The sequence below is a fragment of the Penicillium cinerascens genome, assembly GCF_028974065.1.
Source record: "Penicillium cinerascens strain IBT 15544 chromosome Unknown contig_6_segment0_segment0, whole genome shotgun sequence".
NCBI classification, from domain to species: domain Eukaryota; kingdom Fungi; phylum Ascomycota; class Eurotiomycetes; order Eurotiales; family Aspergillaceae; genus Penicillium; species Penicillium cinerascens.
In genome coordinates, this window is record NW_026695295.1 from 959,289 (window position 1) to 970,502 (window position 11,214).

Consider the following 11,214-nt stretch of genomic DNA (forward strand, 5'->3'; position numbering starts at 1 on the left):
ATATTACTAGTCCAAAGCCGTCGCCAAGGATTTCCCAGAGCAGTCCCTACGGAGCCCGAAGCTCTGAGAGCTACTGGTTCCAAGTAATTGTACCGCCGACCAGATCCCCGCGCCAATACGACCTGGGCGCGAAGATGTAACCACGCCCAGCGCTTGCTAGACGGATGGGGCAATCCGCCAGTCAGCACGCCTTTGTAACTATCATCGGGGTCTTTTCCAGGAGTTCATAGGATGAACTCATCTCGGGTTTTGACGTCAGCCCCACCGAGGTTCCTTCGTGGTCCGGTTAACCCATTCCTCATTATTACCGTAAGGCTGGTCTGCCTTCAGCCATTAATAGACCTAGAACATACAAGTAGCCTGCAGGGCTGCATCCACTTTCTCTTGTCTTCTCTTACTTCCCCTCTCCATCAATTCCCCTCTCAGCTGGCCTGAATAACCTTCAACTCGTTTTACCTCGTCCCTGGCAGGACGGTCTCTTATCCGGTGCATCCGCCATACTCACATTATTGACCTCCTTTTCTCGATCTCACCACTCACCACTCCCAACTCACACGATTGGCACCAGCCCACGCATTTCTCATCCCGCATCGGACAAAAAGACAGCCCCTCAATCCTCAAAAATTGACCAAAATTCGCACACGTCTAAGCTCCCGCTATCACTACAAACCTCACTAGACCGTGGGACAGTGTGGATCCAATCCCATAATTACTCCGTCGATCATCACAAAATAGCTAGCAATAAGCTCCACCAAGATGTGCCGCCAATACTTCACCCTGTACGAATGGTGCCATTGCGAAGAAGACGCTGGAAACAGCGTCTGCTCGGGCCACCGACGGAACAGCTGTCCGGGAATTAGCATCGAGACAGTCCACATGCACTGCTTCTGCAACTCGCACGCAACGCGCAGCTTCAAGTCTGTGAATCAAACGAAGAAGGTGGGCCAGGATTCTATGGATGAGAAGGCTTCTTTCAGGAGGCGCTGGTTTCAGTGGTATCAGTGGAGGGTGTCGCGGTTGCGGTAGGGATATGGGGTTCTGATATTTTTGTTTCCTTGTGAATTGTTTCAGCATTGGTGTTTCGGGTTGGGGTTTTTTTCTTTTTTCTTTTTGGGGTTCGGGAGATTGCGATTTGAGAGTTTTTGAGGCGTTCAAGAGGGTTCAATGGTCTCTCACGAGATTCTGGTTTCATGGGTTATGCTTCATATTTTTTCCGATGAGAGCTAGAGATCTCAGGTAGAATACCCATAGAGAGTTTCAACGTCATTCCTTTTATCTGACACAAAGAATGTGGCTGAAAGTAGGCCCCGGAAGGTATTTAGACTTCCAGAACACGCTGGACAGGCGCTAATCTTAGCGGCCCTGGACGGTAAATTCATAACAGGGTACATCTGTATAAGGATACGGAGAGGATTAGAGAAGGACTCTACCATCCAAGGCATAACCGAGCTATCGAGAAATGGCCCTAGTAATAAATCTAGGTCCAGAAGACTGGGAATGCGGCCAGAGGTAAAGCCAGCGCAACTATTGGAACCTGCCCCGTGGACCGCAAAGAGCTAAATGTAGGGAGAAATATCAGAGTGAGACAAGGCGATAGCTCGATCGTAAATCCCATAAAAGAATGCCTATTGTTTGGAATGGAGATGTGATCGACCAGCCCCTTGCCATATTGAAGAGCGTCAACCACAGGGAGCCAAACTACACTTTCACATCCCGCATCTCCTTTTCTTCCCCCCTGCCACTTGACAAAGCAGTTTTGTTTTCACTCTGCTGATTCTTTCTACTGCTTCTTTCAAATCTATGCTCTTCATGAATCATGGACCCCTTCAAACCCTCTCAGGATGATCCACCTCCGCCTCCGCGACCCGCTGATAACAGCCAAAACAATCAGCCCACCATGGATCAGTCCAATCGTGATCTGACAGACTCTTTGAATCGCCTCACTCTTGCAAGTGCCGCCGCGATTCCTCTCCCATCCTCTCCATCCCTCTTATCTCCTGAAGATGCCACACCGCGCGCCTCGCTCGCAAACACGCCCGCGCCGCCGCGCACTCCCAGCTCCAGCTCACTGCGCGACGAGCGCCGCAAGTCGACACCCTCCCTCCAGAAGCGCGCGTCCGCTGCATCTTTGCGCTCCATATCTGCCAACACCGGCTCCTCTTCTCCCCTGGCAGACTCGTCGCGTCGCTCTTCCGCCAACTTGGCGGGGTCACCGACCGCCACCGCGTCGTCCGCAATAATGCCCCAGCGGCTCGCGTTCCCACCGGAGCCCCAGCTCCCCACGGCAGCGTCGATCGCGGCAGAACACTTCCAAAAAGAGTTCGACCTGCACCACGTTGTCGATCTCAAATCTAAAACTGCCGTGATTGTTCACGACGCCTGCTACGGCCATCGCTTCTCGCGCCCCCGTACTACAAAGACCTACCTTTCCCAGATAGTCGAGAGGCCGGAGCGCATTCGCGCCTGTGTGCTGGGGATTTCTGCGGCCTATGTCCGTCTTGGACGTCGATATGCAGGCGAACGGTATGCGCCGCACCCAGATCTAGATGTGCACATGTTGCCGCCTCCGCCGTTCCAGATTCGCAAGACATCGCGCAAGTTGGCTCTTTCAGACAGTGCTGTGACGAATGTTCATGGGACTCAGTGGATGACTGATCTGAAGAGTATGTGCGATGTTGCCGAGTCACGTCTGGCTTTGGTTGGCAAGGAACTGGTTAAGCCGCCGGGGCCCAATGGCCAGGAAGCCAGTGGATCTGCTCTTCATGAGGGAGACCTCTACCTATGCTCGGAATCTTTGAATGCTTTCGAGGGTGCTCTTGGTGGTGTTTGCGAAGGCATCGACACAGTCCTCGGACCGGGCCCGACAAAGCGTGCATTTGTTTGTATCCGACCTCCGGGTCACCATTGCTCAGCGGACTGGCCGTCAGGGTTCTGTTGGATCAATAATGTCCACGTAGGCATTTCATATGCGGCTTTGAATCATGGTTTGACGCACGCTGCCATTCTCGATTTCGATCTGCATCATGGAGACGGCTCCCAAGATATTACTTGGAACCACAATTACAAGGCGGCGACTGCTCCGCGCAATGCTGCTCCTCACAAGAAGACAGCCATCGGATATTACAGTCTGCATGATATCAATTCTTATCCGTGCGAGGCCGGTGATCCGGATAAAGTGCGCAATGCGAGCGTTTGTCTCGACGGTGCGCATGGGCAGTCTATTTGGAATATTCATCTGGACACCTGGGAAACGGAAGACGAGTTCTGGACTCTTTACCGGACCAAGTATCTCGTCTTGCTTGAGAAGGCACGGAAGTTCCTCCGACAGCACACTCAGCGACTCTCCGCAAACCCCAATGGCCCGCGTCCCAAAGCGGCCATTTTCATTTCGGCAGGATTCGATGCGAGCGAGTGGGAAAGTACCGGCATGCAACGACACAAGGTCAATGTGCCAACCGAGTTCTACGCGCGTTTTACTGCAGACGTCGTTCGAATGTCTCAGGAAGAGGGTCTCGGTGTTGATGGTCGGGTCATCAGTGTGCTGGAAGGTGGATACAGTGACCGAGCTTTGATGAGCGGTGTTCTCAGTCACATCTCTGGGCTGGGAAGCGAATCAGCCGATGACCGCTTGGCCTCTGCCATGACTAGTGGGATGAACATCACCGAGATCAGCCCCAAGGATACTACTCAACAGCCTCCAGCTCATGCCGACTACGATAAAGAGTGGTGGTCTCCGTCCTTACTTGCCGAAGTGGAGGCACTTGTGGATCCTCCTCCCAAGCAGATCAAGCGTGAAACGTCCTCAACGCTGTTCAATGAGACAGACTCCTTTAAAGCCAAGAAAGTCAATCTTCAGGACCGCAAATCTTTCAGCTCCCCTGGAATGGGCCCGCGTCCAAGTATCCCACCACTGCCTGAAGTTGGCTGGGCTACTGCAACCCATGAATTATCTAAGATTCTTATTCCTTCACATAGGCAGACGAAGAGCTGTCGACCCGAAGAATTGAACGCCGAGGCTTCTCGTCAGCGCCGTGATCGTCAGGTGGCACTCGATGGTGGTATCAACCCTGCCATCATCCCTCCACCACCGCAAGTACCAAGCACAGAGGAAAAGCGACAGCTTCGCGTTCGGAAGACCAAATCTCCAACCCCTTTCTCTCCCAGACCTGCCACTCCGCGCCAGCAAGCGATGCGCAACAAGAACCGCAGAAGAACCATTGATGCAAACGAGCTTCCAGACCCATCCCGAGAATCTTCTCCATCCCTGGATGCCAGTCGCAGAAAGAGTGCAACCCACGCTGCGCCCACCGGTCTTGACCTGGCCAGTACCATCGACGATAAGACCACCGAGAATGGGCCTGCTACCCCTTCGAAATCTCCGGTGAAGCCCACCTCGAGAAAAACCAGTGGTGGTTCGCGACCAGGTACTCCCAGACGCACAGCCAGTCCTCGAAAGGCCCCTCCCGTGCCCAAAGTGCCCACGGCCTTCATGCCTTCAAAACTTTCCGGTGAAGTGACCGCGCCGAAGGACGATAACATGGACAAACTCACAAGTGGCCTTCAGCGAGTCAAATTGTCCATGCCGAAGCTACTTAATAATATGCCGGACCCTTCAAGGGGAAACGGACCCGCACGCCCACCTCCCAGTTTCGCTTCACCTGCTTTCCCCCCAACCCAACCCCAAGGCCATCCACGGGGCCCAATGCAAGCCCTGCCGGTCTTCACGTCCAGCAGCCCCATTCCCTTCGCCACGCCAGAGACGCAAACCCCCAACCAGGGACAACCCCGTCCTCCCCCAACGTCCGCGCCTGAAACCCCTCAAAACCCGGGCTCTCAGGACTCACGTCCTTTCTACCCGCTGTGAGATACCTGCGATTTATCTGTATCTTGATTCTGGATCTGGATCTTTGGCGTCATGGAGTAGACTCTGTCAGCTCCAAGTTTTTTTGCCTCATATACCCCTTTTGTATGGAGTTTGTCGATTTCGGAAATTCCATGTTCGGGATTTGTGGTCTGAGTTTTCGTGTAATCTGGCCTATTCTTTCGGATACTTTTGTAGAAATTAGATTCCATGTCCTATTCTCAGCATATGCATTCGGAAAGAAGTAGGCATCGTCATCCATCCATCGCTTAGAAGCAAACCCTCCCTTTTTGTCTCCATTTCTGTCGGTGCAACCAGTCAAGATTGTAATAAGTACATGATGGTCATTTTTGTATATGTTCAGGAAACAGCAACTAGAGCTCGATTTGTGCTCGGTATCATTCGTGACACTATTGCCCAAAGGGACATACTGGAACTGCCCACATACTGAAGTCGATACTCATGGTAAAATGGCGACAACGGTTTCGGGACGTACAAAGTGACCGTACCTGAACAAGAGAATAGAACCACGGACACTTTGAGGCCAGTTACGTTTAGTGGCTGCCGCGTGGGGGGCGATCTCCGCACATCCTTACTAAGCGCATCTGCCTCCCGCCTCCGCATTAGTCAACGGTGCCAGCACCTTCTACTCGATGCCAGACATTCCTCTCTTTTATCTGCCCCGATTAGCATTCGCATTGCATCTCTTTTTGCTCTCTCACCCTCGATCATGTCTCCCGTCAGCATATCAAAGGGAGGCGGCGCCTCCAACCCCAACGAATCCTTCACGCAAATGACCGACACGGACCTAGAAGCAATCGGCCGCCACTGCCAATTCGAATACTGCGGCCAGCTCGACTTCCTACCCTTCCGCTGCGAATCCTGCCGCAGTACCTACTGCCTCGACCACCGCAGCGAAACAGCCCACAAATGCCCCAACGCCGGCGAATGGGCTCGCCGACGCGCAGGCATCAACCAAGAAAACCGAGTCGCGCCCGAGAAACCCAACATCTATAACTCGGACCAGTGCTACCATGCCTCCTGCAAGACGCTTATCAATACACTCAAGGACCCGGGCGTGCGCTGTCCGAACTGCAATCGCCAGTACTGTCTCAAGCACCGGCTGCGCGAGGAACACGACTGCGCCAAGCTTACCCCGCTGGGCGCGCGGCAAGGCGCGGCGAATGATACGATCAAGTCGATGTTTGCGCGCGTGCGCAGCTGGGGCAAGGAGAAGCAGGCGGCCGGCGCGAATCTTATTCCGAAGCCCAAGGTCAAGCCGAACAGCCCTGCGGCGCGCGCGGCTAGCGTGAATGCTATGAAGCGCGCTGCGAAGGGTGACGCTGGGGTTCCGGCTGATAAACGGCTGTATGTGCATGCAGTTGGTACGGCGGATACGCAGGCTGCGGAGCCGCCGGCGGGTGATTTCTATTTTGACTCGAGGTGGAAGGTTGGTCGGGTGTTGGATGATGCGGCGCGGAGGTTGCATGTTGAGAATTTGAATAATCGCGTTGGAGGGGAGGAGGCCAGGCTGCGGATCTTCCATGTGGAGTCTGGGGATTTCTTGGAGTTTTCGGATTCTATTGGGGGAAAGGTCAAGTCGGGGGATACGATTGTGTTGTTACGAGGCGCTGGGGTGGTTTTGGAGAACTCATGATGAGATGCATTTTCTTGCCATTTTTAGAGCATCTTGGAGCATTTACCTTGACATATATACCTGGAGCATTTACGACTTTAATGATAGTTGATTCTGCAATCTTGAGCTTCTGTGTATTATACATGAACTGGGAAATATGTTTAACCCGTGACATTTACATCAACAGACTGGTATCGTCTACACTAGTTTTCGAAATCAGTTTATACCTCTACATTCTTATCACTTAATTCCCGAGCAACGCGCTAGTCAAGTTATGGCAAGATAATTGTCGTTCCAACAGGAGCCATGAAATACAAACGATTCAAACACGAAAGGCGCGCGAACTTAGCAAGTTTTCACTTCCTCTAACGACCCTCAGTATGCGAGTGGCAATCCGAGCGTATATTCGGGACCATTCTATTAGATGCCCACTCTATTGACACTCTTTTCGTTCAACCGAGACCGTAAATGACGATGACATCGGGTAAAATCCCAGTTCAAGACCAAAACCAGAGGGTCACGCATTAGTAATAGGGTTTCAAGGGCCTTTTAAGGTTCAGATGTGATATCTCTTTTTGGAATAAAGGCCCCATCATGCATTCCCTGATTGGATCACCATTTCCTGCGGACGCCTCTTGCCTGGAACTAGGGAGCGCGCTTATACAGAAGGGCCAAGCCGCGATCAATTTGACAGGTACATACCAGCTCGGTCGTTCTCATCGCTGGTACCAAGGCCGATACGATGTATTACAGCGAAGAAGCTTATGAAAAGGCGGCTGAACCGAAGCAGCTGTCGCGTTGAGGGTGCTACGCATATGGATCTATACGACAACGACAAGTACCTTGGTGATGTTATCAAGAATCTGGCGCAATTCATGGACAAATATTTGCGCCAATAGATTGAAAAGTTGTGGTATCCTGGAAATTCGGGCTACTTGTGAGAGTGAAATTCATTTTTTAGACAGCTAGGACACGAATGTCAAGGATTCATATTTATAAATAGATTACAGCATAGGGATAGGGATCTATCTGTACGTGATCTTGAGGGTAGTGTGTCGTTTCTCGAACTCATCCAGCGGTGACAGGCGGTTTTTCGTCGAAAGCTTTCTCTAGGGGGGATTGGGGGGGGGGGTTAATGCCAGGTGCCAGAAGGCGCTGGGTGTCAAAACGACATTCAGTCTTACGACCACCGTTATGCCGAATCATGGAGCGTGAAGTAAAGTGAATTAGCGCATTTCGGATTTCTTTTCCGGGAATTAAATCATGAGATTGTGGAGGTATAACTGGTTGCGAAAACCACTCTAGACATTATAGCATAGCAATGCAAAACACCACAGTTTCAAACACTCATTTTCATCTTGATAATCTTATGGGGCTTGTACCCAATGACCTCAAACTCGTCCTCTTTCCAGCCGTCGACGACAGCGCTGCCCCGGTCCTCACGCTTGATGCGCAGTTCGGGGAACTCTGTGGGCTCCCGAGTCAACTGCTCATTCAGCGCATCGACATGGTCAAGATACACGTGAGCATCGCCCATCGTGTGGATGAGAGTACCAGGGTGCAAATCAGCAGCGTGGGCAAGAATGTGGGTAAGAAGAGCGTAGGAGGCGATGTTGAAGGGCACACCAAGACCCATGTCGCAAGAGCGCTGGTAGAGGAGACAAGACAAGGTACCCTTCTCAGTTGGGCGTCCAGTCTTCTCGTCGAGTTTCATACCCGGCGGGAACGAAACGTAAAACTGAGCAAACATGTGGCATGGCGGGAGAGCCATCTTGGTCAAGTCTGCGGGGTTCCAAGCACTCATGATAATGCGGCGATCGAATGGTGAGTTCATAATCTTGTTCACGACCTCCTTGAGCTGGTCGACGCCTTGGCCAGTGTAGTCTGCCTTGGCGTCCACGTACTCTGCGCCGAAGTGTCGCCACTGGAACCCGTACACAGGGCCCAAATCGCCTTCCTCTCGGTGTCCCAGTCCAACCTTATCGAGGTACTCGCGGCTGCCATTTCCATCCCAGATCTTAATGCCGGCTTCGGAGAGGGGTAGGGATGATGTGCAGCCGGAGATGAACCACAGGAGCTCGGCGAGGACGGCGCGTAGAAACACTCGCTTGGTGGTGAGGAGGGGCAGGATGGGAATCGGGGCGCCACCGTCGGGATTGGGTTTTGACAGGGAGAATCGCAGCCTGGATTTGAAAAATTAGTCTATTGTCCAGAGAGGAAGAGCCCCGTTTATAGGATATCGTACTGTGGGGGACCGAAGATCGACTGCGTGCCTGTCCCTGTTCGATCCGGCCTATGCTCTCCTTGCGACAAGATCGTGCGAATCAACCTGAGGTATTGGTGCTCCTCGTGCGAGGGATCGTGGGGAGGTTGCGCTGCCGAGGCAGGAGTGACAACTTGTTCTTGTGTCATGGTTGAGAATGAGTGGATGGGTGAGTTGGAGATTCAATTCCTGGGTCTCCCGATTAATCTGAGAAGGAAACCCGTGCGCGTCGACGCGACACGTTGTCACGTGACGTTATCTTATCACATCATGGCCATCTGCATCTTGCATGTTCATCACACAAATGTGGCCATCACTGTGTACATTATTCTGCAATTTACGGGGACGTTCACTAAGAATAAGACTGATTGATTCTACTAGAAGATCATACACATGTTAGATTTTCATGAGATTGCAATCATCTTTTATATGACATTTCGATCATCAAGGCCTGGAGGCCAACACCGCTCGAATGCATGCGCTTATCTATAGCAAGAATGCAAAGTATCGTCGCTTGTTCGAAATCACAACCGTCTTTTCACCCGGATCAGTCTGCCAGCAAGTCCATGCCAACACCGCGCAATGCGCCCACGGCCCATTCGGGGTATTTCGATTTATCGCCTTGATAAATGTTAGAGAAGAATTGACGAACGAAGGCCGGGTACCGGTCCTCCATAATAGCCTGTCGTGCATTTGCCATCAAGGTCAAGAGGTAGTGCACGTTGTGAATTGTGAGACTAGGGTATGTTAGCAGGGAAACTATAGACGTCAGGCACGGGATCTTACAGATGAGCACCGACGGTCTCCTTAGCCGTGATGTGGTATATAAATGCCCTGGTTACCCCAAGGCCGCCCTTATCTTTTGGACGGCAGCAATTGCAGGTGCAACCATCTTCAATGGGGCTGAAGTCATGGGCGAATTGCCGGTTGCGCAGTTTCAGAGTACCGGAAGAGACAATAGCATCGCCGAAACGCTAATCACAATTAGTATGTGCTATTGAAAGTAGAGATGGATCAGACTTACCGCTGTCCGTGTTGGCCACACGCAGTCGAACATATCGGCTCCAAGCGCTACTGCTACAACGATATCCTCCGGGTATCCCTTGACCAGAATTAGTACAAATCAACTTGCGAGAATGGCCAAAAACATACCACACCCATCACATATCTGGGCTTATCTTCTGGCAGAAGATCAGTGCATGTATCCACCCTTTAAACTGTCAGCGTTGCAACTTTTGGGGGTAAGACAAGACATACACCTTGCAAAACTCCTCCTTGGCCTCGCCGCCGGATAACCCACCAATGGCGATTCCAGGAGTATCTCGAGCGACCATTTCCTCACAGCACTGTTTCCTCAGTTCCAAATCAAGACCACCTTGAATAATGCAAAAGAGGTTCTGTCTTTCGGGGTATTTGTGTGCATCAATGCAACGGTCTAACCATCGCACAGACCGCTCCATAGCTTCCTTGATGCGGGCATGATCTGGGGACGTAGTGGCAATCACATCATCCAATTGCATGATAATATCTGAGCCGATAGAGTTCTGGAGAGAAATCGAGTGTTCTGGGGTAAGGAGCCTGTCATATAGTGATTAGACACATCCGGTGCGACGAGTGCGGGGGCTTCATACATGGGCGAGCCGTCGTGCGGACTGAGGAACCGCACGCCTTCTTCAGTAACCGTGGCTAGTTTGAGAAGAGACACCATCTGGAAACTGCACACATGACTCGGTCAGCCTATCGATCGAGTTCCCGCAACTTGCAGATCTCACCCTCCACTGTCGGTCAAAAGATTCCGATCCCAACCTTGCAACTTATGCGCTCCGCCCACTGCCTCTAGCACTTCTTGTCCCGGTTTCAATCCAAGGTGATATGTATTGTTCAGACAAAGCATGCATCCTGTATCGCGCAGTTGATCGTATGTCAGGCCTTTGAGGGCAGCTTGCGTCGCGACGGGCATGAAGATGGGTAAAGGGACGTCGCCATGAGGTAATTTGAGGGTACTCGCGCGTGCTTTGGTGGTCTGAAAAGAACAGAACAGTCAATCGCTTGGAACAGCCTATTTAAAAATCTGGAGGGGCAGGGAAGACGTACCGAACATTTCGCATGACGGTCGAATGTCAATGCGGAGGGCATGGCCTTTCGGGCGGGCTCTGCGGTGGTCGACATGGTCGCGATCGAGGATAGCGAGTGTAATATTCTAGGACGAAGTCTGGCCAGCGAGCGGTGGCATTGCATGAAGAAAACCCGAGGTGTCACGATGGCAGCGTTTGCGATGCGCTCAGGCACAATCAACCGATAAGGACGTTTGTCTGGTTTGCACTGCTGGTCTATGGTGATGGCAGCCACACCAACTACGCTTTTAACATTGACTCGGAGCATTCCTTGGGAGATGTCTAAAAGGTACGCTTGGCCCTAATGTATCATCGTAACAAATGTCTCCCTCCTTCATCG

General features: G+C 52.0%; 5 protein-coding genes across 5 annotated transcripts; 3 read left to right on the forward strand and 2 right to left on the reverse strand.

Annotated features, from left to right (window-relative positions):
- Positions 1-756: 756 nt before the first annotated feature.
- N7498_006355 (uncharacterized protein) lies at positions 757-1,026 on the forward strand (the record flags this gene model as incomplete). Its single annotated transcript, XM_058453417.1, has 1 exon — positions 757-1,026. The coding sequence occupies one exon, from the start codon at positions 757-759 to the stop codon at positions 1,024-1,026; it is 270 nt and encodes an 89-aa protein (XP_058307608.1).
- A 790-nt stretch (positions 1,027-1,816) lies between these two features.
- On the forward strand, positions 1,817-4,864 carry N7498_006356 (histone deacetylase hosB; the record flags this gene model as incomplete). The annotated part of the gene is made up of 1 exon (XM_058453418.1): positions 1,817-4,864. One exon carries the CDS (start codon positions 1,817-1,819, stop codon positions 4,862-4,864), a length of 3,048 nt encoding a protein of 1,015 aa, XP_058307609.1.
- A 727-nt stretch (positions 4,865-5,591) lies between these two features.
- Positions 5,592-6,518, forward strand: N7498_006357 (AN1-type zinc finger protein; the record flags this gene model as incomplete). The annotated part of the gene is made up of 1 exon (XM_058453419.1): positions 5,592-6,518. One exon carries the CDS (start codon positions 5,592-5,594, stop codon positions 6,516-6,518), a length of 927 nt encoding a protein of 308 aa, XP_058307610.1.
- Positions 6,519-7,836: 1,318 nt separating this feature from the next.
- On the reverse strand, positions 7,837-8,909 carry N7498_006358 (thymidylate synthase; the record flags this gene model as incomplete). The annotated part of the gene is made up of 2 exons (XM_058453420.1): positions 7,837-8,680; positions 8,743-8,909. 2 exons carry the CDS (start codon positions 8,907-8,909, stop codon positions 7,837-7,839), a joined length of 1,011 nt encoding a protein of 336 aa, XP_058307611.1.
- Positions 8,910-9,307: 398 nt separating this feature from the next.
- Positions 9,308-11,142, reverse strand: N7498_006359 (tRNA-ribosyltransferase family protein; the record flags this gene model as incomplete). Its single annotated transcript, XM_058453421.1, has 8 exons — positions 9,308-9,497; positions 9,547-9,734; positions 9,785-9,862; positions 9,913-9,970; positions 10,018-10,338; positions 10,392-10,475; positions 10,533-10,783; positions 10,855-11,142. The coding sequence occupies 8 exons, from the start codon at positions 11,140-11,142 to the stop codon at positions 9,308-9,310; spliced, it is 1,458 nt and encodes a 485-aa protein (XP_058307612.1).
- Between the last annotated feature and the right edge of the window lie 72 nt (positions 11,143-11,214).